The sequence below is a fragment of the Culicoides brevitarsis genome, chromosome 1 (assembly GCF_036172545.1).
Source record: "Culicoides brevitarsis isolate CSIRO-B50_1 chromosome 1, AGI_CSIRO_Cbre_v1, whole genome shotgun sequence".
NCBI classification, from domain to species: Eukaryota; Metazoa; Arthropoda; class Insecta; order Diptera; family Ceratopogonidae; genus Culicoides; species Culicoides brevitarsis.
Window position 1 is genome coordinate 44,256,804 of NC_087085.1, and position 13,990 is coordinate 44,270,793.

Consider the following 13,990-nt stretch of genomic DNA (forward strand, 5'->3'; position numbering starts at 1 on the left):
TTATTTTTTAATATTTACAAAGAAAAATCTACTTTGGGGGAATTACTACGAGGATAAAATTTAAAAAATAATTTTTAAAATATTTTTTATTAATAAATAAATTAAGGGAAAAATTCGGGCGGTACAAAATTCTCTGTCTGTTTTATTTTTTTTTGTGTCTTTTTTTGTTCTATATCTTAGTTAATTATTTTTTATTTATTTATTTAAAAATATTGTCATATTTCTCATCGTTTATTTTTTTATGTTTAATACTTTTCATTGCAATACTTTTTATTTGTATCCCTTTTTTATTTTATTTTATTTAATATTTTTATTTTTTTTAATTGATAATATCCAAGGTTACAACATTTAATGGTCTTCTCCCTTAAAAACTATTGATTCCTCTAAATTTTTGTTTTTTTGGTTTATATTTTGCTACGTTTTCAATACAATTTGTATAATTATTGTTTATATATTTTTTTTTCTTTGAAAAGTATTAAAAGTTAGGACTCTTCTTAATTTTTCATTATTTAGCAAAATATATTGATTTTTTTTCAAGCACTAATTTTTCGGTTTCCATCTGAATTTTTTTTCTTCTAATGTTTCTTTGGATTGTATGGTCAAGCTCTATTATTTATTATTTTTTTTTACTATTTTTTTAGCTTTTGAATTTAATTAAAAATTAAATTTAATTAATTTTAAAAATTAATTTTAATTAAAAATTAATTTTAATTAAAAATTAAAATTTAATTAAAAATTAATTTTAATTAAAAATTAAAATTTAATTAAAAATTAAAATTTAATTAAAAATTAAAATTTATTTAAAAAATGAAATAAATCTACCCGCCATAAATTAATTCAATTAAAAAAATTAATATTATTTTTTTTAACATTTAACACCCGTAGTTCAATCTTGTCTTAAAATTAAAATAATTCTTAAATTAATTTTTAATCAAATATTTTTTTTAATATTATTTTTGATTTAATTCGAATAAAATTTTTAATTTAATATTAAAATTAAATTAATATTAAATTAATTAAATTCCCAAAATTAGTCATTTTCAATTTTTTATGTACAAAAAAATTTTTAATTAATTTTTTTTTTGTTGTTGTGCGAAAAAATCGTTAACGTGTCTCTTATAGTTAATTCTTCTTAATTATTAAATAAATACAAAAATTCGCATTACTTAAATATTAAATATCTTAAAATTATGATTTAATTATTTTTTTAATAGTTGAATTTTTTTTGTTAACAAAAAAAAAATTTTTTTCAAGTTTTTTCTTGATTTCAATTTTTTTTTTAATTTTTTTTTTTTATTTTAAGGAGTCCTCGGTGATTAATGTTGCATCTGCATTTGATGATGAAGCTGTTGCTGATGTTGAAGTTGTTGCAATTGCGTCGCATTCATGTACATTTCCCTGTCCTGATCGGAAATCATCGAATAATTTGCCGAATCGCGGTCTTCCATCAAAGTCACTGTCGACGAATTTCCCGATGCGAAGCTACTCAAAGGCGGCGGAGGCGGCGGCATGTTATTCAGCGGATCATTTATCAATTTTGAGAAGGTGCGATGTCCTCCGTGCGCATATGGCGACTCGTGTTGCTTCGGGCTCGCGTATTGCGATTGATTTTGAGGCATTCTCCGGAGAAACGCACTCGATTGGTAGGGCGATTGTTGGTTCATGATGCCATTCGGGAGCGTTGTGTGTTGCGGAATTTGCGCTTTTGAGCCATTTTGCGGCGTGTAAAGTTGCGGTTTGTATTGCGGATGATGATGCGACGGCGGCAAAGGCATCGTTGAGCAATACGGGAGTTCCTGTTTCAGTTGTTCGTTGTTGTTGTTACGCACGATGGGCAACGTTGCACTTGAACCGCCCGTGTCGGCGATGAAACTCGACATTCGCATGTTGGTTGAACGACCAAAAGGTTCTTCTTGAATTGCGGGCTGTGCGGGTTTGATGATCGATTTGTAGGGCGTCGAACGAGGACGGATCACAACTTCGTCTTTCGTCTCTTCGGATGAATGAACGCCCGAGCTTTCGGAACTTGCACGTTCGGGAGGAGATGTCGAGCTTTCGGTTTCTGTGTCAGAACGAGGAGTTAGAGCTTCAGCTGGCATTCCAGAATCTGCACGACGAATCAAACGGGGAGTTGCGGATGATAACTAAAATGGAAAAATTTTATTTATTTTTGTAAATTTGCTGAATTGGTAAGTTTGCTGAATTCGAAAATTTGCTGAATTCATAAATTTGCTGAACTTGAAAATTTTTTGAATTCAAAAATTTGCTGAATTCAAAAATTTGCTGAATTCGAAAATTTGCTGAATTCAAAAATTTGCTGAATTCGAAAATATTTTAAAATTCGTAAATTTCTTGAATTTAAAAAGTTTAAAAAAAAGTTTATCGAATTTCGAAAATTTGCTGGATTCATAAATTTGCTGAATCCGAAATTTTTTTATATTCGTAAATTTCTTTTTAAAGTTTAAAAAAAAGTTTATCGAGTTTTGAAAAATTTTTGAATATGAAAATTTGCTGAATTCATAAAAATTCTATCATTTTTTCAATGAAAAATATCAAAATTTTACTTAAATTTCAATTTTTGACACAATTTTTTTTTAAATCTAAAATTTTTTTATCACTTTTGAAATTTTTCATGTTTAAAAGTAATTTTAAAAAATTTTTATTTCAAGAAGAATTTCTTAATTTAAAAAGTTACAACTTACATGAACCTCATTCGAATGAACGGTCACCGAAACAGGCGCCAATGGACTCATCATGTGTTCCGGCGACGTAATATAACTATTAGCGGGTGACATTGTCGCACTCGACATCGGCGGCTCAAGATCTCTCGTCGACGCATAAGTAACACTGTCATCGCGAACGCATTCCAACAACTTTCCTTCTTCTGACGTGTCATCAGCATGATCATTGCACATGTACTCTTCCGTAATATGATGACTCAAATGCAACAAATCACCGTTGGGACCTCTTAACGTGGCATAATCTCCATCATCGGGCTCTCCCGCAGTAGTGGATACACGTAATTGCCCTCCATTTGACGTACAGCTTTGCGAAAAAAAAAATTTAAAAATTCAATTAATGAAAATTTTTAAAATAAAATTGTTGGAAATGAAAAAAATGATGTGAAAAACACACAACACTGAGACAAGCGCTAAATAAGTAAAGAAAAAAATTGAAAATGATTCAAAATCATAAAAAAATTTTGATAAAAAAATTCCCAATAGCGTGCAAAAATGTTCAATCAATCAATATGAGTGAAGTGCATCTACCCCAAAAAAAAAATTTTTTTTTTAAATTTCCCAAAACTCAAAAATGATCAAAATCGAAATAAGGACAGTCACAATATGAAATCCCATTTTTTTATTTTTCTTTAATTACCGCTTGCCGCCGTGTTCGTTAACTTCATCTGACGTACTCGGCACTTCGTTAAAAGTAACTTTCAATTTTGGCGAACTTGGTCCAATTTTGGGCCAATAAATGACTTCGTCGCCGCTTCCATCGCTCGTTGTGCCTCCATCGCCTCGCGGAGAAGTAAGCAAAGGTTGCATGACACTTGGAGACTCCATCGGGGGCAATTTGAAGACCCATCGACGTTTTGCTGTGAGCCCAAGCCACAAAACGATCCATACGAAGATGTGAATTACGCTTCCGAGAGCTGAAAATGAGAAATAATGTTTTAAAATTTTGCTGAGTATAAAATTTGCTGAATATAAAAATTTGCTGAATTAAAAAGTTGCTGAATACAAAAATCTTGAATTTTTTTTAAAGAATTCAAGTAAAAATTTACCTGCAGCTAATACAGCGCCATCCAAACTTCCTTTATAAGTCGCACTGAGATCATGCATAATGGGAGCTTTTACCACAGCAACCGCAAGAACGAAGCAAAATGACGCACAATGCGCAAAATATGACCAAACATCGCCTTTAATGGTAATCATTCGACGATCTCGCATCACAACTGTAAGTCTTCCGTGCCCATAAAGATACAAAATCATCGAAGAAGAAATTATCAGGAGGACTGCCAACAAGAAAAGTGCAATTGTGACGCATCCGTTGAGCAATAATGGAGGAGCCTGTAAGTATTTTTAACAAATTTTAATTAAAATTTTCTCAAAAAAGTGAATTTTTTGACTTACATTCATCGGGAGACGATCAGCAACGATGTCATGTTTGTACAAAACTGAAACTCCGGCGTAACACAAAAGAATATCCAAAGCATTAGCGACCATTTGAATGCTGAAGATGATGGAAAATGTCTTTGATGTATTCCAAAAAACGCTCGGATAGCGAACAGACCAAACGAGTAAAGCCAATGCGAGATTCAGGAATTCGAGGCTTGGAATGTGATGCCATTTGGTTTGATCTGAAATTAAAAAAAAAATAATTTTTAATGTTTTTTGAATGATTTAATTTAATAATTTTTAATTTGAAATTTAGTTTAAAAATTTAACCAAAAAAAAATTTTTTTTTTCATTTTATTTGAAAATAATTTTTAATTTTTTTCAAATCTTTAAAATTTTAAAAAAATTTTTTTTTTTAATTTTTTTATAATTTTTTTTTTAATTTTTAAAATTAATTTAATTTTGTTTCAAATTTTCATAATTTTTTTTTTAATTTTTTAAAAATTTAGTTTAATAATTTTTAATTTAAAATTTTTATCGAAAAATTTAACAAAAAATTATTTTTTTTAAATTTTTATTTAAAAATATTTTGTAATTTTTTTTTAATCTTTAAAATATTTTTAAAAATTTTTTTCAACATTTTTAATTTCTTTCCATTTTTTTTTTATTTTTAAAATTAATTTAATTTTATAATTTTTTAAAAATTTAATTTAATTATTTTTTTTTACTTTTAGACAAAAAAAAACTCACCAAAAACTTCCTGATTTCCCAAAATGCGTTGAATAAATCCAGCAACTCCGTGCAATTCTTTATACTCCAACGAAATATTCTCCGGAACAGCTTGCAAATAAGAAGGACGAACAATTTCTCCCGTTTCCTCATCTCGAATGATAAAATCATCCTCATCAACACTCTGAATCTCGAACTCAAGATCTGCTGCGGAATGTTCTCTCGACTTTCGGGACAAATTTTTACCTGCAGGACTCGGTTTTATCTCGTAAATCTTCGAATTTGTCGAAACAGGCGTCGATGGCAAAGCATTTTCGGGAACTCTTTCAGGCTTGAGGATGTGAATGTTGCTGTCTTTAACGCGTTTTGGGCCTCGTGTTGATCTCGGAGGATCAAATGTTGGATTTTCCGTCGTTGTTCTTCGTGAATTTGGTTTCTTAGGTCTTTGTTGAGGCTGAACGCCCTCAAAAATGGGCGATGCATCGTCAAATTTATCAAATTCAATTTCATCGGATTTGATTTCGTAACGACGATCTTCCTCCGAAGACGAAATTCCTTTGCCACGATTCCGATTTTTCTGTTTTGAACCCTTTTTGCCGTGTCTTCCACGCTTCGACGAGCTCTGACTTGTAACTGAAGGCGTAAAAGTCGTGATTTCGACCGTAGTTTCGAGCGTGCTTTCGATTTTTATCGGGTTTTGATAACCTTTGGTCGGATCTGTGGCGTAATCTTCGGAAAAGTTGTTTGAACTTCCCGTCGAAAAGGTTATCGCACTTTCGTTATCCAAGCCAGGGTTCGATAAATCGTACAAATCGTCATCCATGTCGTCTTCTTCGTACTCTTCGCGGTACTTTTCGATGACACGAGACTCGTCAAAGACATTTGGGTTTAAAAAGCGGGTATCGATAAGGTCAGAAATTGATTGGTTGGGATGCTCGGTGGATAAATTTTGATATGGTTGAGTCATGAATGATAAAACGACGAGACGATCTTTGTGCGTTACCATGAAATCGAGCTCTGTGCGCCAAATGTTTTCTGAAAAAAAAAAGAAAATTAAATTTTAGTAAAAATATTTTAATTTTTTTTTTCTCTAAAAAGATTTTTTTTAGAATTTTTTTTTTTTTAAATTTTTTTTTGGTCAAAATATTTAATTAAAAAAAGTTTATATAAACTACCTAATATAAATTAAATTAATTAAAAAAAAAATATTTTTTTATTTAGAAATTAATTTAATTTATTATTTTAAAAATTTATTTAGTTTTCAAAATTTAAAAAAAAATAATTTATTTTTATTTTTTTTTATTTTAATTTTTATTAAATTTTATTAAATTTCTATTTATTTTTATTTTATTAATTTTTTTTATTTTTAAATTTTTTTCTGAAATTAATTTTTAAAAATTTTTACAAATAATTTTATAAAATTTAAAAATAAAAACAAACAAAAATTTCATCTTAAATTAAAGCTAAATTCAAGCAAAAAAGCAACAACTGGCAACGATACAAAACATTAATGAGCTCTAATTTAAATTCCAAAATGTTTCGTTTTTATTTCTTCCTGTTAAACAAAGACAAAGAAAAAAAAATAGATAAACGCAGAATGGCACATCGCAATAAAAACTTTTCGAGACAGAAAAACTTTTTTTTTTATCAAACACTCACATTTGTAACATATTGAATCATATTTCAGAACAACGCGGTTTATTTTCTTGTTCAATTTTTATTTTATTTTTTTTTGGCAACAATCTCATGTGCAACATAAAAAGTTTCTCATGCGAGTTTTAAAATTTTTGAATAAAAAATTATTTTTCGAATTCTTGAGGAATTGTTCCATAAGATAATTTTGTTGTTGTTATTTGTTCACCTGATGATTCTTTAAAAAAACTTTTCGTGCGAAGATAAAGTTTCCTTTCAAAAATGGCGGAATTGCTTTGGGAGAAAATTCAGCAATTTAATAAAGTTGTTCGAAGAATTTGTTACTCAATTATTTTAGTGAGTGTTAGCAACCGCCGCAAACTAACCGAACACTTAAAACATAATTTTACAATGACCCCAGCTTGTAGCTACATCAGATCAGATATCAGCAAATTCATAAATTCGAGAGGAAAAGGGTAAAACTATTGTCTGGATCAATTAATTTATCGTCGTATTTGTGTTTGTAAAACATATTGGTAAACAACGCAAACAGCAGAGGCTGAAATAGTGAGTTGAGGGATAATCTAATTAAAAGGGGGGAGTATTATTACATTTACGAGTGTTTTAGATAAATAAATAACTACAATGGAAAGCGGCATTTGATGAGGTAGAAAATGCTTCGGATAATTTGTATGAGCACTAATTGTTCGCTACCTGAGCGATGGAATGGAGACAAAACAATTGCGGGACCCTTTTTGAAATTCATTGAATGGGACAGTTATGAAGGAAGGTATTGTTTCGATGACAACGCGTGATTAAAGTTATGTGACACGATGACACTTTAAAATTAGATGGAATGTTTGTTTAATGGTAGAGTTGATGATTTATGGACAATTTTCGGGTAAGTTTTCTCATTTAATGAATATTTCAAAGAAATTTTGTTTTAAATTGAATTAAATTTATGAAAAATTAAGTTTTGCTGAATATGAAAATTTGCTGAATTGAAAAAAATTCTTTGCTGAATAAAAATTTGCTGAATTGAAAATAATTTCTTTGCTGAATAAAAATTTGCTGAATTGAAAATAATTTCTTTGCTGAATTGAAGATTTTTATGAATTTGTTTTTATGCCTGAAAAAATATTTTCAAGTTCAGCAAAAAAATATTTTAAATTCAGCAAAATTAAATTTTTCATAAAATTTAAAATATGTCCAAATTTTAAAGTTTGCTGAAATATTTTTTTTCTGAACTAAAAAATTTCTTAAATTCTGAAAGAAGTTTAAAAAAAATATTTTCAATTCAGCAAAACTCAATTTAAACAATAAAAATTAAGAAAATTGCTGAATTAATAAATTTTTAAAATTTTCTTTGAATTGTAAAAATTATTGAATTCAAAATGCAAAATTCGAAAATTTTCTTTCAAACATTTTTTTTACAATTTCGTAAATTTTCAAATTCAGCAAAAAAAAATTCAAATTTTTATTCAGCAAAATTCTATTTCATGTTGAAATTTTATTAAAATATAAAAAAAAAGAAATTTGATAAAACAATCAATTTTTTAAAAATTATTTCATGTTGAAATTTTATTGAAATTAAAAAAATTGAAATTTAATGAAATAATAAATTTTTTAAAAATTACTCTGAATTTTAAAATTAGCTGAATACAAATTCGCTGAATACTTTTACAAAAAAAAATCAATTTTTCACAAAACGAAATATGAAACTGCAATTCGCGTCTCAAATTTGTGACAAATAATCAATTCAGGCGAACTAACAAAGGTACATGAGACACATAAATCAGTCTAGCTCACTGTTTTTTGTGCCATCTCGTTATTTTTAGCCATTGTTCTATACATTCACTCTCCGAATAGTAGAACAGACAACGAGAGATCAAGGATCATTTATCCCGCCACACACATGGCACATGTTGCACATGAATCTCGAAAATGTATAAACCAACATTAAAAAGTAATAAAATGTCACAGAGCGAGTGCAAACGACCGGTGTTGGAATAAACCTATTAATTATGTTATAAAAACTCTTCGTTCTTTTTTGCCAACCACGCGCTTCGTCTGTAAATTCACTGTTTGCATTTATTTAGTATTTTGACAATTTTGTTTACATTTTACACGAAAAAAAAACCGAGTGATTTAGTGATAGGCTTAACTAACATTTCCCTGTCCCGGAAATTTTATTTTGCGACCTGTTGTTATTTTATTGCGATTTTTGTTTTAAAAAAATATTTTTAAAAATTCAACATTCAAACTAAAATTTTGAACGAATGAATTTTCATGAATAGATAATTGAGCAGTGCGAACAATGTTTTTGCCTCTCAGACAGGCACAAGTGCCATTGCAACAAAAACAACGTTTTCCATATTTAACGATGGCATTGAAGTGAAGCGAACAATTTAAACCGCAAATATTGTGTTTTGGAGTGCATTTGGCGAAAACATGCCGTGCGATTCAGCCGAACAAGTTAAACAGAGATTATTATTTAATGGACTGAACTCAAAAAGGGGAAATTTGATTTTTGGTTGAGATTGGAATGTTTATGTTTGAGTTTTCGATAATCTCTTTTCGAAAATTTATTTTAAATTTTAAGGTAAACCTTTCATTTTATTTTTTTTTAAATTTTATTTAAATTGATAAATTTGCTGAATTTGAAATTCGTGCTGAATTCAAAATATTTTTTAAGGTAAAAGTAAAGTTTGCTGAATTTGAAATTCGTGCAAAATTTAAAACATTTTATTTAAAGACATGTTAAAATTTGCTGAATTAGAAATTCGTGCTGAATTCATAAATTTGCTGAATTAGCTGAATATCAAATTTTCGTTATATAAACTTAACTTAACAGTCAATTTTATGTTTTGATTAAGCATTTTCAGTTAATTTTCATCAAAAAAATGATTATATGATGAAAATCTTTCTTTATTCCTTTTCTTTTGTCTCGACTTGTAAGTCCCTTTTTCCATTTCCTTAAATATTTTCCTTTCAACGCTTATTACTTTTGTTATTGTTGATGATTTACTTCACTTATTGTGTAATCCTTCCTTTTGCACTTACTTTTCGACTTTATTTACTTTCAAAATGCTTCTTGTTTCCTTTACCGTTCTAATATTCAGCAAATAAAAACACTTTTTTGTGTTTTGACAGAAAATTGCTTCGGACCGGAAGACAATTTAGTCAATGAAAGCTTAATGGATCTAATGTTTGTTTGTCCATTGAGCCTTCTTTTATTGAAAGAAAAAACAGAAATCCACAGAAAATGAAAATAAATGTCTTGTTCTTTGTTTCTGTTTTTTTTTGTCTGAAAAAAATTTCTTCCTTGATAATGAAGAAAAAAAATCCAGACTAATAATAATAAAAATTTTCATTTAAATTATCAAGCAACCCCTTTTTTCTTTATTTTTTTGTTCCAAGTTCAGGTGAAAACTTGAAAAAATATAAAAAAAGAAAGGAGTCGTTAAGATAGCCACTTTTTATTTTCTTTACGATCTTTTAGCCAATCAAGAGTCAGTAAAAAATGTAAAAAAAGGAAGAAGCACGCACCTTTTCACGTAAATCAACATAAAAAGCCATAAAACTTTGCATATCTCTATTTTTATAACAAATACGAGTGAAATCGTAAAAACGCACCACAAAAAGTGAATAAAAACACGGAAATGCGTTTTTCCTCACTTTTAATTGAGAAAACTACTTTTTTACGATTTTTTCATTGAAGAAAAAAATTGAAAAAAATCTTCAGGTCAATGAACTTCATTTTCCAGGATATTAAACACGATGCCATTAAAGCAAGGCGCGAGCAAAAAAAACTCGTAAATTCTCAGATTATTACTGACGAAAATTAAGAGGAATGTTGCTCTAGATTTCAATGAAACTCGACAGCGAACAAAGAAGTGCCGTGAAGAAGATAAAAGAAAAGACAAAAATTTACGATTTTTTTCACACTTGGTTGGCTTTATTGGGGAGAGCGAAAAAGAGACAAGAAACAGTCAAAGGCCTCCCGATGTTAATCCAATTTTTGCTTTTTTTTCTGTCGACGAAAATTTTTTGTTTTGATTTTGTCACGAGTGACAGATTACAGCAAAAATATCCCCAATTTCTGTCTTTTTTCTTCAATTTTTGTCTTTATAAATGTCTTGACGCTCCCCTCGAAATTATTTTCCATTTTAAATTTTATTCTAAATAAATTTTGCTTGGATCAAAGACGAGCGTTGATGATGATTACACAATTAAAGCACTTAAGGAACACTTCAAAACGGGGGATAAAAGATAATTTAAAAGAATTTTAAGGAAGCGCCTTGTGTTTTTTAATGCAAAAGAAATTTTTAGATTATCATTTAATTATTTTTATGACACATTTTCGTTAGAAACAAAAAAAAATATTTGTTTTTCTTTTTGTCGAGTCATCAGATTTTTATCAGTAGGTCGATGACCTGCTTTTCCGCTTTTATTTATAAAAATATCATAACATGAGTAAATAAAGGAAGGAAAAAATCGATCATATCAGGTAGCAAAAAGTATTCAGGTCACATATTTTGTGTAAAGAGATAAAAAGCAGGACATTGACAAGCGAAATTTTTGTGCTGTAGAGAAATTTATGAGAGTCATAACGAAGGTAAAATTAAATTTGTCATAAAAGTGAATGGAAATGGATGAGAAATAACGAGACAGATATGGGACAGTTTGACAAGGAATTGAATAACAAAAGGAATTTATAAAAAAAATATTGATTGAATTTGAATAAATTTAATGGAAAAGGGATTTGAACTTTTGTGCAGATTTGAGTTCAAATTTGTCTGAATAAAAATATTTTTACTCAGCAAATTTTTCAATTCAGCAAATTTTTCAATTCAGTAAATTTTTCAATTCAGCAAATTTTTTAATTCAGTAAATTTTCAATTCAGCAAATTTTTCAATTCAGCAAATTTTTCAATTCAGTATTAATGATTCAGTATTTAAATTAATGAATTAAGCAGCAATTTATTTTATTCAGCAAGCAGTTTTCGTGCCTTAAAAATTTTTAAAATGTTTCTTGAACTCAAAAAGTTGAATGATCCCTCATGTCTTCTCAATTTTTTTTTCTTCTTCAAAGCGGTAATAAATAAAAAGCGGATAAACGATAAAGAAAAAAAACCTTTGTAGACAAAAATAATCAGAAATTTATCAAAAACAGTGTCGACGTTGTTGGTTAAATTTCACCGCTGCGCTCCATTGTTTCAACATCTTAAGAGCTCACGTCGAAAACTTGGCAAGAAGTTAACAAAATTCCTGTTTTTATTGTTATTTGTAACGCCCTCAGGTGTAATATTCTAATTTTCTTTCGCAAGCAAACATGGCAACGTTCAACTTTTGCAAGGAAAATGAAACTAATGGCGTGAAAAATGTACTTCTATTCACTTTTGAGCACATTTTACAACTAAACACGTCGCTTTTTGTCCTTTGTGAGAAAATTTCTTGCCAACATGTGACGATGTGTTCAAAGAAATCGCCTCAAGACACAAGAGGAAATCAATTCTCAATTCTCGTGTCTCTGACAACGAAGAAAATCAGACAAATAAATCTTTTGTTTGTTTGCTATCTTTATGCAAATCAATATTAAGAAGTGTCTTCTCTATTTCCGTGTCACTTTTTTCTTTTTCCACAAAATAAATGGAGAAAGAAAATTTTAAATGAATCCCCATTGTTCCTCAATTTGACTGCATCTCGTTTAATTTTCACGTAATTCGATTAGTTTGTGACTAATTAACTTTTACCTGATGATCCCTCTTTGTCTGAAGTCTGGATGCATTTTGCATTAAATTGGCTTCAAATGAAGTGAAAACGATTGAATAGAGTGTCGTGCTGATAAAAGAAAATTATTCACGAGACAGACAGTCATTTATGGCTTTTCGTTCTTGAACTTAGTTTTTTTTTGTTTTTGTTCGTTGGAGAGACAAAAAGGGAGCGGGAAATAGTTTCAACAGCTATAAATTATTGTTTGAGGAAACTTTCTCTCCTACTTTTCTTACAAGTTTTTCTGTGGAGTGCAACGCGGAAAGGAAGTAAATGAAAAATAAAAGTTTATTTGTCGTTTGGGGAAAGAAAAGTTTCGTGAATGCAAAATATTTCCTACTTTAATTTTGTTTATTTCCTTGAATTGTTTATGGGTTTTGGAGAAAAAAATTATTTTTTATGATTTTTAAATGGGTTTTGAAGAAAAAAATTTTTATTTTTTAAAAAATGAAATTTTTAAGATTTAAAAAAAAAATTTTAAAAAACCTCTTAAAAAAATTTCCTTTTTATAATTTTATAATAATTTTTTTAAAATTGAATTAAAAATAAAAAAATTAAAAAATAATTAAATTAATTTCAAAAATAAAAATTTATTAAAGAAATAAAATTAATTCAAAAACTAAATTTTTTTAATTGCTTTTTACGAAATAAAATTTTTCAAAAGTTTAATTATTAATACGTGTAAAAAAATCGTTTATTTAATTTATTTAATTAAATTTTTTTGAATAAAAAATAATATGTTAATTAAGAATAAATAATTTTTTTTTTTTTTTAAGTTTTAATAAGTTTTCATTAAATTTTAAATAAAAAAAAAATAAAAAAAATTATTTAAAAATAAAAATTAAAAATTTTAAAAAAATAATTAAAATAATTAAAATTTTTAAAAAAAATAATTTTTTTAAAAATTTTTTAAAAAAATTGTATATTAAAATTTTTAAATTAAATTGTAAAATTTAAAAATAATTTTTTTTTTTGAATTAAAAAATAATTTAAAAAAAAATTTTTTAAATAAATTTAAATTTTTATGATAAAAATAATTTTTGAATTTTTTTCAATTAAATTTTTATTTTTTTTCATTTCTCATGTTTTTTTTTTTGCTATAAAAATGACAAAATAATAAAAACTTATGACACATTCATTTTTTTCTTAACTTCTCATGAAAAAAAAAAATCGAACAACAGCTTTTTTATCTTAAAATTTTTTTTTCTTTATTTCTCCTGTTGAAGAAATAACGACTCATACCGTAAAAAAATGTCGCTAAAAACGCGAACTACCATAAATTTCCTTCAAGCAAGTAGCAAACCGCAATTCTTGTCTATATTTTATGTACTTTACAACCCGCCTGAACGATTCTGAGGCACTTCTGTTCAATTTTTTAATCTTTTTATTCACTTTTTACTCGAAACAAAGGAAAAAATTTGTAAAAAACGACCATAAATTATAAACTGTCGCATAGCTTTCATTTTTTAAAGAGCTCCAAAAGTTTTTTTGTATTAAAATTCGCTCCTTCTTAACTAGATAAAGAAACAAAACTTCAGGGGGAAGAACGAAAAGCCGCCCGGCACAAATCTGGAGTAAAGTGAATTAAATTCGGCAGTCAAAATAAACATTTTCGTGCGTAATTTTGCATGTAAGTCTCGTTCCCGTGTCTCTCTCACTCCTCGTGTAATAACACATTAAACTTTATTATTTTTATTACCAAACAAAATTCCGCCGTAACTTTTAATGTTTGT

The 13,990-nt window shown here is 27.8% G+C and overlaps 1 protein-coding gene across 1 annotated transcript in view; it reads right to left on the reverse strand.

Moving 5' to 3' along the window:
- Positions 1-1,311: 1,311 nt before the first annotated feature.
- Positions 1,312-13,990, reverse strand: part of LOC134833992 (protein tincar) — a 97,811-nt gene continuing 85,132 nt past the window's right edge. Inside the window, exons 8-13 of the mRNA XM_063848505.1 lie at positions 4,872-5,885; positions 4,137-4,363; positions 3,788-4,073; positions 3,379-3,655; positions 2,703-3,045; positions 1,312-2,144 (exon numbers count right to left, since the gene is read on the reverse strand). Of these exons, the coding sequence (XP_063704575.1) occupies positions 1,317-2,144; positions 2,703-3,045; positions 3,379-3,655; positions 3,788-4,073; positions 4,137-4,363; positions 4,872-5,885 (2,975 nt within the window). The 3' untranslated portion in view covers positions 1,312-1,316. The remainder of the gene's footprint in view (positions 2,145-2,702; positions 3,046-3,378; positions 3,656-3,787; positions 4,074-4,136; positions 4,364-4,871; positions 5,886-13,990) is intronic.